Source organism: Zonotrichia albicollis, chromosome 2, assembly GCF_047830755.1.
Source record: "Zonotrichia albicollis isolate bZonAlb1 chromosome 2, bZonAlb1.hap1, whole genome shotgun sequence".
NCBI classification, from domain to species: Eukaryota; Metazoa; Chordata; class Aves; order Passeriformes; family Passerellidae; genus Zonotrichia; species Zonotrichia albicollis.
The window spans coordinates 89,109,144-89,124,748 of record NC_133820.1 but is presented as its reverse complement, the minus strand read 5'-3'; the positions used below and the strand labels follow the sequence as shown (position 1 = coordinate 89,124,748).

Here is a 15,605-nt window from a genome sequence, read left to right as displayed (position 1 = left end):
AATTAGCATTACAAAATTATCATTTATTCCTCTAGGAAATATTAAGATTAATTGCCTGTAAATTCCCAAAGACACAGAATACTAATAATATTACTGCTAATGTGCATTTACTTTAATTAATCTGTAAACAAGCCTCTGGTCTTGAGACTAAAATGTCCACTCAGTATTCCAGGGAAACTCTTACAAGGTATTGTGATCAGAATATTATTTTTCTATCGTTTCATAACAATTCTTGGCCATAACTTAGTGCCTAAGATCTGGGCATTTCAAAGTGAATTTACACTCATCATACCATCTGATCATAGTAAGAGTTAGATGGAGGCAAAGTTTTGAGTGATTAAGGCTGCTAGAAATAATTTTTTCACTTGAGTGAACGCATTCAACATCTAATTCCTCTCCAGAACTATCAGCTGATGGTTATCAGCTAAAACCATGATATCAGATACCCCAATCCCAACTTAATGATCGCATCCTTATCAGGTGGGACACAGGCAAATCTGCTCAAAACCAGAGTGACTGTGCTCCAGCTTTCTAGTGCAGCTGTGCAAGCATTAGTGCTACTCCATGACATTGTGTTAGTCACATTCAGTGGCTGATGCTGCTCCAAGGTGTGCAAGTTAAGTAAGCACTAATTCATCCTGCTCTCAGCAACCAGGCTCTGGTGCAGCTAAATCTCCCAGAAACGTGCAGTCAATTGTTATTAGATTATTAGTAGAGCCTCCCTGACCTTTGCTGTCTTGAAATTAAGCTGCTCAGGGACTGAAATAAGCATCTCATTTAGGTGCACAGTAGTAATTTCATCTTAAAGTATAATGCCTGTAAGCCATTTATAAGTATTTTCTAAGGTATCTGAGACTGTTACGTAGTAGTTGACATTTCCAAATTACACACTTGCTGAACTATTCCATATGGGGTAAAATGGCACCTAATTCAGCTTTTCATGCTCTTAGCTACATGGAACTTACCTTCCCTAATGTTACAAAACTTTGTGCACAAGTTATTCAATCCACCTTGCAGGGAGTTAAGTGTTTCCCTCAAATGCCTACAACAACTATTTTGTCCACAACAGGCAGTAGTATTCAAAATAAAAATTATTTAACTGCTGAAGCACATTAAGTTGTCTCTCATCTGTGCATATGCAGATTTGCTGAAAGTAGGAATTGTTTACTCTTTTCCTACAGCCTTTAAATTTGCAGTAGGTAGTTTTTAGCACCCCACTGCATCTGATCATCAATGTTTTAGGACTCATCTAATCTGGAGATAACACTTGGTTCTCTATATTGTGTTCACCTATGTAAGTAAAAAAGTTGAGAAACACAGTTCAACCATTACCTAATTTCTACAGAAAATAGTGTAAAAAATTTCCTGAATCCCTGCAACAGACATTACAGACCACATGAAGTAAAAAAAAAATGTCCTGTTTCACCTATAAAACAACAAAGTATTATTATCCACATTAATATAAGACTTGGTTTATGGCCTACCTCCTTGAATTATACCATTGGTTTGTGTTTTCATTTTGTGTTGCCAACACTGTTATATGAGAAGCTTTAAAATGAAGAGAGGAGTTAAAGGAATGATGCAACATCTTAGGAAGGCCATTGTTACTCCAGTTGTGAAGTCTCTTTTAGGGCTCTGAAGCAGTAAGTGACATGATGCTGCCAAGTGAACTCTACCAGAAACAGACCTGTTCTCCATTTCTCCTGCATAGAGGAAGGAGGACGTGGAGATTGTTTTCCTGATGTTTTCTAATGACTGCTTCATCCTTTGCCAGGTATGGTCAGCAGCTGAGCTTCACTGATACTGGAGAGACCCCAACAGACTCCTTTACCTCTCCTCATGAGCTGTGATGCTGGTAACCCATAACATGTGAACAGACTGTGCACCACCCAACCAGAAGATGACAGTAACACGCCCAAGCTCAGTTTTGAACAAATACTTAGATCTTAAAGTATGTCAACAGAAACAGCTGGGGTGAAAAAGTAAAGAAAAATACAAATATTTTTGATTTTTATAGGCGATCAAAATGGAAACCTACACAACTGCTATTCCAAGGAACATAAAGAAGGTAAGAGGAGAACAAAGATCTGTAGGTGCTGCCTACTTGCCTCCCTCCCCCAGAAACAAACACATTAACAATGAAAATAGGTCTCATCTGCCTTGCTCCCTCCTCCTACACATCCCAGGAAGAGATTTGATGGAGTGGCATGGACAGTAGAACAATTTTAAAGCCTGGACTTACATGAACCCGGCCCAGCTCATCCAGACTTCAACCAGAACAGGAATTGCACTCAGCCATCCATGCTCTCTACCCAGCTGCAACAATCTCTGACACACAAATGAAGCATCCTGTTGCTCATATTAGCAAGATCAGAAAGTAATTTGCCTTATATGAAACTGCTTTTTTGCTCTCATAATGAACCGGTCAGTAACTCCAAAACTCATATGAAACAACTGGCAAGAGTAAGTGGCCAAAGGTTTCAGTGGATATGAAACGTGGTAGAAGGCCAACAGACATGTGGTCCCATCCAAGGGCAGACTGCAGGAAGAAAAAATAAAACCAGGAGGACTAGTGGACCTGAGCTTTGGAAAAACATAAAGAGTGTAAAATCAGATCATCTTTGCCTGACACAGTCCCTAATTGAGATTTAGATGTATGCACAACAGGTGTGTAGTTAAATATACATGAATTAATAAAGATGCTGCCTGCCATTTGAAGTGGCACAACAGCATCTGTCCCAGCTCCTGCCTGAGGCTCGAGAGTGACCTGGAACCATTAGACACACTGGACTGTGGGGAGGAATACTCAGCTCTACAGTGTGCTTGGCAGGCATTTCCAAGTATCTCTCTTGTTGATAAACCAGTAAAATGCACTTGATGTAAGTAATTAACTCTTTCTCCCTGGTGTCTCTGCAGTGTAACTGTAATGTAGAGATGGCAGCAAACAGATTTCACAGGAACCAAGAAATACTGGGGCTTAAATAAGTGCTCAGTACTACTCTCATAGTCAACTATAGTGGAACATAGAAACCTATGAACTGCCCATGCCCAACAGGACAACTCCAATAAATGCATTTCCAGAAACAAGACAGATAGTTGGTGAAGCCTGCAAGGACAGTGAGGCCAAGGAAGTAGGATCACGATCATTTGCCTGCAGCCCAGAGATCATGTCTTTACGGTCACTAAACCAGCAGTATTGAGCCAAATCTACCCTAAACCTCTAACAGAAAAAAATAATCAGAAACCAAAACTGAAACTTTACCTAGAAAAGAATCACAAAATTATTTAGGTTGGGAAAGACCTTCCAGATTGAATCCAACTGCAAGGATCCTGCACAAAACTTAAAAGTGTCCAAAATCATCTCGAAAGGTTATCCAATCATGCCATAACTGGAATTCTTTAGGGTCCTCCCTTCAACTTTTTGCCACCTTTACTTGTTTCCATCACGGGCAAATATATGACCTGTAAGCACTGAATAAAGAAGGCTTTAATCCAAATTTCCATCAGAGTTCAATGAATCATTTATTGAACAGCCGTTGTTATTAGCTTTTGATAATAGGAATCCTACAAGTCAGTATCCAGCCTACAGTTTGGATTCGATTTTCAAAAGAAAATTTAATGAACAAGTAAGGTGTGTGTCACAAAGCAATAAGATAAGCCTAACCTTTTAAAATCCAGGCTTTGTATTAATTAGTCAGCACCATGACTTGAGATTGTTTTTCCTACGAGAACCTAAAACGAGAGTATGAACCACCACTCACAGTATGAAATCTTCTGATTAGAAATAACACAGCTACTTTTGTAAACATGCTGCATTCAGACTGTGTAAGGACCTAGTGATCACTGTGTACACATCATACTTTTAAGAAAACCTTTGAAAATGTTGTGCCTCAAAAATAAAAGTACTCTAATTAGCTTCCATCCTTACACAACCTACCCAGAGAAAAAGAAACATTTTACACAAAGCAGAGAAGAATCTTCTTCCCTGTTGCAGGAGGAAAGGAGAAGGGAGGATTTTTACCAGCTTGAGCCAGAGAAACTTTATCTTGCTGATAAGTTTAGCATGGTAAAACTCATATCACTGAAGTGATTGTCCTATCATTGCATCATTATATTCTGAACCAGCTAGTCGTGCAAACATGACAGGGCTTCAAATGCACTGACAGTATTGCAGACAAGCAAAATTTAAATATGCATGAGGTGAATCAAGTACTCATTTACAGGATCACTTGGAAACAACAATCAGCGACACAGATCCCTTGCAGTTTGGGGGTTTTTGAAATTTGAACGTTTGGATAAAACTTCACATAAAAATATATGTACTCTTCTCCTGCATTAATTTTGAAGGTTGGAAAGGATAAGAAAAATTAGCATTGGTAATCACATACAAACAGATCTGACATAATTTTATTTGAACAAAAAATAGATTATTCAAAGAGGCACAAACAGCAGGTCTGAGATGGATTAGTGGTAAGTAATCCTCCCAATACTTCCTTGTAACAGCTGATTACATTGTTTGCAAAACTGCAGGGAAGTTGTCCTCTATTTTTCTAAGAAATACTCATTGTAATTCAGTTTGTAACCATCCTACCAGACTGGGCATCTTATTGCCCCCATTAGAGCTGTGACAAGGAGGCACATTTTATTCCTTCTGCTGAAGGGACTACTACTTCAGCTGCTGTGATATTCGAGATGGGCCTGCATTAACAGCTGGAACAAAACCTGAAAGATTCCAGCATTTATGATTACCTATGATGTTGGAAGATACCCTGCAGAGCTATGGTGCAGTTATTTGGAGTTGCTTTCTTGGGGAATTCAGTCATTTCAGGATTTGGTTTGATAGAGTAAAAGCTCAACAGTCTGCATTTGTTCACAGCAGGCCAAGCTGTACTGATCCAACAAAATACTAGCAGTGATTTGTTTTATGCTAATATCATTTTTTTAATCCACAGCATAGCTACAGACCTTCAACATGGGGGTCCTGTGAGTCCCATAAAAGCCTTCAGCAAACTGTGATGCCTTTGCAATTTTTATCCTCAAAAAACAGTGTAGTCTGTAAAGACAGGTAAGATACTAAGGTGCAACCTTTTGTGTGATTAAAAGCCTCTTCACAAGTCCAATAACCAACTGCAACAATTTTCTGCAGGTTTGCTCAATCTCTTGTGGTGCAGGTGTAACAGCAGTTCCCATTCCATAAGTCTATGTCATTTATCACTGCTGTCTTTTGTTCCTAAAAGATCTGAAAAGATGAGGGATTTCTGCAATCTCATTGGTACAACCAATGATACACACTTCAGAATGCAGGAAGAAAATTATTTCTCATTTTTGCTTTTTTTTCCCCTGAATCGACATTAAGATTTTTCTATCTCTTTCTAGTCATAAGCCTGTAACACAGTAGTAATTTCTCTTTATCTGAATGCTTTTTAGAATAAAAATCTCACTGCTTCCCTCCATTTGCTAGCTAGAGACACTTTGCTTGGTGCCCTTCCCCCTACTCTTTCTAAAGGAACTCCCAATTTCCTGTCTGCATCTTCCTCCCAGACAATTTTAAATATAGTTTCCCTCAGCTCTGGGAAATTAGCCCTTTTGATAGAAGCTTGTGATCAGACTTGTGCTCTATTTTCCTACACTAAATATAATCAGATCACAATTACTAGTCCCTAGGCAACCATCAGCTTCTAATCCAGTGGTTATTTCATTTTTATCCATCAAAAGGAAACCCAGAATTGACTTATCATACATTCAGTGCAATACCTTTTTGCTTTAGCGAATTATCCTCTATTTTCTAGCAACAATAGCTTGTTTTTTGTCCAACTGCACAGATCTTCCCCTAAATGTCTCTTAAATTGAAGTTCCCCCACAACACCAGCATTTTATTAACTGTGAATTACAGAGGTACTTAGAGTAACTTCTCTCTAGTATCATTTGGTGGTTGGTACAGATCCCTCTGGCAGTGTATCGATCCACACACATTCAACACCTCCCAGCTACTTTTTCAATAACACTCAGAAAGGTAATGAAGTCCTTAAAAATCAGAGTGATACCTGACATGTTATTCTCTCCATACTTCATGCAGTGACTCTAATTCAGTTCAAATGATCCTGATGGATATATAAAACTTCTTATCACACCTTTTGCTTCTTAAGATAGCTACCATCATTGAGAACAAGGAACCAAAAGTTATATTCTCCATATTAATTGGAGGTTAACTGTAACTTTCGTAGATGTGCCAAGCTGCAGTTTGTATGTATTTGCCTTCCTCACCAACTTCATATAAAAATGGTAACTGAAAACTCTCCTGGCTATTTGTATGAAATTTTCAATCAAGGTCATTGATCTTCTTCCTGCAAGTTGCAGATCACCTTGTTTCTGTGGCTTTTCTGACTACAGATGCAACATAGATTTCCACAAAAATGGACTTTCAGCTTTACCTCCCCAGGAGTACCTCCAGCTTAACCTCCAGAACCTTCTGGAGTAACAAAAGAAGGAATGCATAAAGGCTCCTAAACAATATATTAAACTCACAGGATGATTCCGGTGGTTTTTTTTTTTTCTTTATATAAAGCATACATTTGTCTTCCTAGGACAATCCCTTCGGGAACTATTAAGAACCTTTGACTTCATTAAGCATCAGTGACAAAAGATGAGCAATATTCTTTTTTCCTAAATCAAATAGGCTGTGCTCATTTAGAGAGAGAGTTCAAAATCAAGTCATAACACAAGATGTTCATTAAAAGACATGGGTTTTTTGATAAATTAGTTTTCCCTATATTTAAATAAATAAATCCCTCCTTCTACACAAAACTGCGTTACATGGTTTTATTTAAAAATTACACTTAAATACTGCCCAATATCAATGGTTTTGTAATCCTAATTCTCACAATCTGGTGTTATGGATTTTTTAAAAGTTCAAAATACAGTTTTCCCCAGTTTTGATAAGAAAATACCTAGCTTGATTTTCAGCTTTTATCTCCTTGACTTTGGTGTTCCCTGAAAGGAAGTTGGCTATTGTCCATCTTAACTCATGTAACATTTTGTTGCTTATGTTTAATGTAATTGCAAACATGATGTGCATTCATAATTAAGCCCAAAGGCTAAGCCAAGAGCCTGAGACATGCTGGAAAATGCTTAAATCAGAGTGGCAAATCTCTTCAAGAGCAAAAAGTGGAAAATATACTACTAATGAAAATAAACCAATAAAAATATCTATTATAGTGCAAACATGCTGTGACACCATTGCCCATGACATTGAAAAGCATATAACCACTTTACTAATGAAATTAAATTATACTGGTTATAACAGACATGAGTCTGCACAGCCTGCTTAATGAGTCTAAATCTAATCAGAGGAACCTGTGATAGTCTTGTCCTGTCTGGACAGACCTGAAAAGCTGGAAGGCTTTCACTGCTACACAGCAATAAATCTTCAAACCTTGCAACACCACTTCTGGTACTTGCTTCTTCCTCTTCCGTCAAACTGCTGAAAATGTAGCATCTAACATTACCCCAGGAAGCCTTTCCAAAAAATCCCCAAGCACTTGAATAACTGTGGATGCTTCTCACAGACCTTCTTTGGCACTATGACCTTGTCACAGACAAATTATGTATAGCAGTCTTTATAGCTCTGGGCTGTGGCAAGGAGGAACTAAGTATGTGCATGACTGATGGAAGGGGAGTAAATGTTTGCCTGGAAATTACAGCATCCCAAAAGTAACATGAAGAAATAACCCTCAAGACCAATGCCCAAAAGTAGCATGAGGAAATAACCAAAAAGAACAAAAAATTGGACATGAGAAGAAATAATTCAAAGCAGTGCTAGATTCAGAGACTCATGTAATGGTCAGCCCAAGAGACTGGTGATACCTCCTGGAATGGTGGAGGAATTTTGTCAGAGGAAAGGGGGAAGATCCTCTCATGATCTGGAAGAACATCAACCAACAGGGCTGACAATCATGCAGAAGCACTGGAGCCCTCATCCTCAGTACTGGAGCTGGGACAAAACTCCATGTTGGTCCCTGATTTGGACCATGGCCAGAACAACTCCATCCCGCTGGGCTCAGTGGTTGAAGCCCAGCCCAAGCAGCTTCCATCAGCCAGAGATGGAAGAGCAGCAGCAGGACTCCTCTGGATAGCCACAGCGTGGGCAGCAGAGTAGCCAACTGCAATGGGCCTTAGGCAGTGCCATTATCTGTTAGTGCTTTATGCAGGGTTTTCTTCAGTTTCACTGCTTTGCTGAGCTCAGGTATTTTAACCAGCTAATGAAATAAGCATTTCAATGAAGCAAGGGCTGGTCTCTTGGCTTGGCACTGCCACATGCATGCTCATCGATCGGCTGCCACTGCTCCACCGGGACAAAGCTCAGCATGAGATGTAAGGACAGGGGGTACTGCAGGTATCCAAAGCAGCAGATCAATCCCTGTTGGAATGCTGGGGGACATAAGACAGATGATGGACTTTGGACCTGGTTAACATAAGACATTTGATAACAGGATGCCTTGGCAAAAGCAAACCAAACTTTGAAAATTAGACCAAGATTGCAAGAAGATTAAAATCAAACAGGTTTACCAGAAAAAGAAAACCCCATTAAACTCTGCAAGCAAGATATGATGTTATATGCATAAGTTTGTGTATGTGATTTTAACTTAATCATTGCAGTACACATTACTAGTCTCCCTGAAACAGTGTACAAGTGCTTGTATCCCACAATAAAATTGGATTCTGATCACTGAGTCAGTCTCCTCGTCTCTCTCCATTGCAGACACATCCCCGCCCTCCCCTCCAGTGCCCCAGCTACCTGCTGACAAACTGGGAGAGCACACAGGCAGTGTGAGGCTGCCCCTGCAGTGCATAAATACTCACATTACTAACTCAGTAGAAAGCAACTTAAATGCTTCTCAGTAATTCCCCCCCCCCCCCCGCCACTGCACAAAAGACCATGATCTCAACTGTGTATTTATTTTACAATGACAATGTGCTACTTGCACAGATGACCATGGCCACTCTTGGAAGACAGCATTTTATGCCTTGTTTCCTTCTCAGAGAACACAGATAACCAAGAGAAACTGTGCTAACAGGGACCAAAAATCATGAATAATAAAATAGAAGACCAAAACAAAATGAAACATCTTTGTATCTAGCTGACTGAGGGGAAAAAATAAAAATCGGCCACAACCCCATGAAAGAAAACCCTTGGATTTCTCATAGGGCCATGAGTGACTAATTACCAGGAAAGCATACCAAACTGAGGAATACTAGGACGGCAGCAATTCCAGGAAAAAAAATAAAAAATCTTCAATATTCGATATCCCGGAGGATACAGAACAAACTGGAATACCTTATAGTATTATGAGCTTATAAATCCACTGTAGTAAAAATATCAAAAGAAATCCTGCCCTTATGAATTATTTAAAAATCATATTTTAGTGCAATTGTATAAGCATAATAAGCATTACACTGGATTTTACTGATCATTCTCATCCATATCTAAAGGAAAACAAAAATGGAAGTAGATAATTTTGACAGGGGACAGATTCTGAGGAAGAATCTAATAAAAGTGCAATACGCAGAGCAAAGACTTGACAGCAAATGGTATCAGTCTACCCAAGCAATAATAGGAGAAGAGACTGTAATAAGTGAACAAAGTCCCTTTTCCCATAACATGTTTCATCTTTTTTCCCCACTTCTGTAGCTCGAGGTCTACAAAATCTACCATTTTACAGCGAACACAAAGGACTTAAGAGCTGTTCTGAGACTGAAACTAGAAACTGGAAATCTGAAAACAAGACCAACCTTCACACAAGAGCACAATCTTTTATATTGTGAAAACGATAAACTCCAAGAAGCACTGGTGCCAAGTAAGACAATCTGAATTAATTACTGAAATGCTGCAAAAAATGGACAAAAACTCAATAAAGCTAAAACTACCAGACACAGAAAACAAGCAACAAAAGGGCTGATTACATGAACTTAAATACTAAGATGCCTTAAGACCAGCATGAAAGGTGACAGAATTAAGTTTTCATGTGCTATACCCTGCTTGTGCAAACATTAAACTCACAACAATCCACTCATGCAAACATTAAACTTAAAACAATCCACGTCTCACTCTATTATCAAAATACAACCTTTATATTTTGATAATAGAGTGAGAAGTCTCATCCTATACATATGCTCACCAAATATTTTAATATTATAAATTTTACATGACTTTTATAGACTACGGAAAATCAGACCCCGACAATGACTCTTCTGAAAAAATGCCTGAAACAAAACACATTAAAAGGAAAAAGGAATTGTTGACATGTTAAAACACATAGTTTCAGCCAGACTAGAGAAAAACATGGAAGGTACTATCAAACCTGCAGTTCACTGTCCAGTCTGCAGACCCTGCTCTGTGCCTGCTTACCATAGCAAAAATCAACAGACATCTCATGTTAAGAATTTTATAACACACACAAATGCAAGAGGACTGCATGGATACAAGTATAAAAGGGCAATCAGAAAGGTAAGTCTGACATCTCTGTGCATATTCTTCCCCAGCAACAATGTCAGGCAATAGCTGCAGGCTTTCACACAAGAAACATGACAGCTAGCAAAAATGGAAATATTGCAATTTCACCTAAGCACTGTTTGCCTCCCCATCTTCTTACTAGGCAGCTGAAAGTTGTGTGAGGAACAGCAAAACTGTAAACTTCTGTCTCTATAATTTTTTTCAAAAGCATAGGGAACAGGGATACTAAATAATTCTCAGTACAAAGGTGTTAAGTAAGCCAAATAGAAGACATTCTATTTAATGCAAATAAACATCAAAGAATTTCCATTCATATTTTAAACCAAGGATTAAGAGAGCAATTATTCACTCAATCTGCTCATTTAAGAATCCATCAACTAAAGAGATTAACGTGCCTTATGGTCACAGAATATGGGGCAGCTTTGTGCCTATACCTGCATTAGTTTAATTAATAAATGCAGTCTTAGCATGTATTAACATTTCTGAGCTGTCACCTGTGAAATTTGCAGTAAAGAAAGCATTCACTTCTCCCTTGTAACATACAGTAACTACAGTGAGGGAAGTCAACTCCAGGGATTTATTTTTAGCAAAGTAATCATTGTGAAAAGGTAGTTCATTTTTCTTTACAAGACTAAATAAAATAAGTGAGAGACTATTTAAGCCACACTATTTAAAATGTGGCTGTATGATAATGGGCTCGTTGCAAGTGGCAATCTATGGCACAATTACATAAGGTATGTAAGCTACATAAGCAGCATTCTATGTAATTCACAGTAACTATATTATTTGACTTCATATTCACAAGTTCAAATGGCAAATATGCATCTCAAATTCAGCACAACTTCTTACTGCTTACCATAAACCAGAGGGCTCAATCTGCATAAGGGTTATATAGCAAATCTGATCGGCATTCCATCTTTTTCCCCCTATACAGAAAGACAGCTATTAGAGCAACAGAGTACTAGGAAGGGCAGAGAAAGGGTCAAGCACTTTGACCATCATAACCTGCAGAATTCCTGGAATAGTATGGAGAAGGGATTAAGATACAGCAGCATATCACCTTCAAAACATTTTCCAATTAAGGAATGATAAAAAATAGAGTCTGACACAGTCATAGCAATTTCTGTACCAAGGAGACCTGATGAACCTTTGCATCATTGGAAAGTTCATCGGCATGAGAACGCACGTCTTTTAAAAATGTCTAGGAAACAACATTATGCCTATTTCAAGTCTCCAATGAAACTACACATGAAGTCAATACAATGTCATGGCATTCTTTATGTCCTAAAAACGAATTCTTTATTCTGAGCTTTCCTTTTTTGATATTTTGCCATAACAGCTTCTGACAGAGCACCACAACACAGCCCAAATCCTCACAACAGGATCATGCTTCAGGCATTTTATTCACAAAGACTATCTGCTAAAGCTGTACTCATGCCTGCATGAAATTTTTGGTAGAAGTAGAATATATATGCAGCATAACTACATTTCAGTAAAATACACATCTGACCTACAGACTGAGGCTGTCTCAGTTCTGAATAAGCCCTTAAGCCAGGGGCTAATAAAGGAAGGCATTCACCCCACCACACAGCTTGGGAGGCATTCCCCATGTACCTGGCCATACAGGAGATCCAGATACTGCAGATCCTTGTGGAGGAAACTTGTCTTCACTGTATCTGTAATACGTGAAGGTATGTATCAGGCTCTTCCTTTTGGTGTACACATGCAGCAAAAGCAATATGTTATTTTTCCCCTTGATTCTCTCTTAGCAGGGTGCTGTCAAGACTATCAGTAAGCTTTGAATGTGTACTCAATCAACTTAAACTCATTTCCACTGTTTACTGTCCCTTGCCTTCTTGTTTCTGCACACATTGTTGGTACAGGTGACTCCAAGTGTGACACATTCAAACTCTCAGACTGAGATATAAATCTCAAAATTTTTGGGCAAAACAGTGACTAAAGAAACTTATTTAAGTGGAATATTCTTCAGTACACTAACACTCTTCCAGGGCACTTGTTTCCATTACAAATGGCTAGGATTATGAGAAAGGACTGCTTTGTACTTACCAGAAATGACAAGGGCTTTTTAATGAAGTCATTTATATGCCCTGACCTCCTGTGAAGAATAATCCCAGAGGTAATTCCAGGTTAGCTGGCTCTGCACAGTCTTGGACAAAGCTGTTATCTCACTGAATAACTGCTGAAAGGACACAGCCAAACTTTTTGGCTTTTTAGTTATTACACATTTACAGAAAGGCCACCTGAAAGGCTTGATCCTGGGCAAGCAGGACTGCCTCCCGCACACAGCATGTGTGACAAGCATGTGGAAGCCCCTGGGTCCACAGGAGGAAACTTGGGGAAAAGCAGACAGATGAATTTTGTGACTCCAAAAGATCCCAGGAGCTGTGCACAATATCAGGAAGGGACTCAAGACACACACACACAGAGAATTCACTACCAGTGGTAGAGGGGGAGAGAACAAGGGAAAACAGACAGAAATGTCTCAATCTTTTTGCTAAGATGATAACCACAGCAAGACCTCTTTCCTAATTTTGATCCAGGAGAAAAGCTCCCAAGACAATCTGACAAAATGTTTGGCAAGCCCCATGAGATGTACCAAAATCCATGTATATTGAATGTGGATTATTGCCCTTCTAGAAGTCTAATCCCTTGAGAGAAAAGAAGAGATCTTGCACCACCATGTCTGCTGATGTAAAATTGAACCTGTGGAAAACTGCAATCGTGCTTCAGAATGCCCTGAGCTTTAATGCAGTCAATATTCTGAAGGATGAGTTCCTCAAGAGAAAAGCTGTCATATTCAGTCTGGGGAGGAGAGAACAGAATGTCCCTCAAAACACTTCACAGCCCCTCTATCCGCAAGGAAGATCAGGCTGACCTTGGAAAAAGGAAAGGTCCACTATTAAAGCACTTCCTCTATTTCCTGAAAGTGGGAAACATGACCTAAAGACAAAGCCTAGAACTGGGTGTCAGATGTGGGTTTGCCTCTCTTCTAGAGCTTGAAGGCAGGTCCTAAGAATCATAAAATGAGCCCTTACAGCTAGCAAAGCAGCTTGTAACACAGATTTTGGAGTGACAGAAGCCACAGTTATCATGACGAACTTCATAATTTACAGAAGAGTAACTAAGTTTGTATATTTATTCAAAAGACAGGAGAAGTAACTGTAACGTTTTCAGGAAGGCATTTAGATAAACCTGTCCTTTGTCAAAACAGAGGTAAAGGCCTAATGCCCCCACCTACTGAGTCTCAGACTGATGGTAATCCCACACAGGGCTTGTAACTCAAAGCTCCAAGTGCCTTGTGCAATCCGCATGTAGTCTTGTCCCATTCCCTCTTTATCCCTGTCAAACAGGGATACTGTCAAACAGCAGTATTGAGAGAGATATATAGCTAGAGACAGGTAAAATAGATAGATAGACAGATAGATAGATATCTTATGTCTTTCTGCTTTGTTAAACATGATTTAATTTAGTGAGTCCCCTTCATCCCATTTCATTCATGAAACCATCTACACAAACTGCTCAACTTAAGAGGGGCTTCAGTTCTATCCAGGATTTGATCAAAAAGCATACTCCATAATGGGCCAAACATGGACACACAGCAGTCTTTCCCAGGGGATGTTTTCTACTACCCCACCAGCAAGGATAACTTCCATGAGAACACTGACATCCTCTGAACAAATGTTTTGTCCTGTCACCAGGGCAGCGGGATCCCAACATGTACAAAATTCAGCAAAAATGCACAGGGGCCACATACAACAGAACTGTCTTTTGCACAATCTCTCCTGTACAGCTCTGGCAAATTTACAAAACAAATACAGGCAAACTCTGAGTAGGTCTGTGTTGTCCCACTTCCATCAACATCAGTGAAGCTATGAAAAGTTAAGGCAGCATCAGAAAACTACATGCCATCCTTCTTAAAATCTTACTCTGCAATCCACATAAAATAAATCATTTTTGCATAGCCAAAATGCTAAATATCCATTTTCCTTTGCTCTTCACTGTATTCTAAAAGACAATGGAAATCACACATCCCAGATGTTTAGGCAGGGAGACAGACTCTCAAGGATTTGGTTTTGATGCTCACTCCAAGCATAATGCTTAACTAAACCTGCCAAAATCCCTTGCTGCCTCATAATCTGAGCACAGAACACCTAGAAATTTTCACAACTTCTTGTGTCACTGATCAAGATGATGAAAGAAAATATTGAGAGGTTTTAACTCTATTTGGATCAAACAGGCATGAACAGTTTGGACTCTTGGCCAAAGCTTCTTTGAACGTTAAGAAATGCATCTGGCAAGAAATTTGAGAGTTAATTTCACATTAAAGCCTAAGAGCCTATGCTCTGTGCAGAACATGGAAGGAAAAAAAAACTTAACTCTTCCTACTGAAAAACAAAAGCTGACCTGTTCTTAAGCAAAGACGGCATAAATTTATGGGGTTGAATTATCAACCGCTCACTTTTACAGGGTACTGAAGGACACAGAATCAAAATGGAGGACTCTGTGGATGCTGTTCCTCTAAAAAAAGCAATAGAGAAACTCATAGGGCCAGCAGGGGGATCAGAAGCACCAAAATTATCAACGAAAACAAATCCCAAGTGTTGGAGAAAAACCCCTCCTTCTCTATGCTTTGACAGTGAGTTATAAAAACAGGGTGCTCAGAACAGATACATCAGTTGAGTCCATCACCCTCATAATTTTTTTCTTTTCATATTCAAAACTGAGGCTGGTTCTCTCCTCACTTTCAAGAACATGGGCAGCCAGCGCCACCTTGTCCTTGGGTATGACTGGGAGCTTCTTGGCCAAGTGTTTGCATTCTGAGTTTTGTTTGGAATGTTCTTGCTTTTCCTTTTTCCCTTGCTCCTTTGTTCCTTGTTTTCTTTAAAAGTTCTGCCAGAACCCTTTTCGTTCCCACCATGACATTTATCTCAGACTGCTCAATAAAAGACAGTGGGCTAAAAAGAAAGAATGGATGAGCAGAACAAAAACTGATTTCATTTAAATTGTATACTTTAAAACTTAGAGCAAAAATATTCTTCCTTTATCTATCATTGAGCATGACTAATTATGATTA

General features: G+C 39.1%; 1 protein-coding gene across 2 annotated transcripts in view; it reads right to left on the bottom strand.

Annotated features, from left to right (window-relative positions):
- The window catches only part of HS6ST3 (heparan sulfate 6-O-sulfotransferase 3), a 292,241-nt gene that overhangs the window by 188,113 nt on the left and 88,523 nt on the right, over positions 1 to 15,605 (bottom strand). The window contains exons 2-3 of one of the 2 annotated variants that reach the window (XM_074535633.1): positions 12,125 to 12,186; positions 11,367 to 11,436 (exon numbers count right to left, since the gene is read on the bottom strand). The exons of the other annotated variant lie outside the window; for it this stretch is intronic. Coding sequence (XP_074391734.1) covers positions 11,367 to 11,436; positions 12,125 to 12,186 — 132 coding nt within the window. The remainder of the gene's footprint in view (positions 1 to 11,366; positions 11,437 to 12,124; positions 12,187 to 15,605) is intronic. 2 annotated transcript variants of the gene reach the window in all.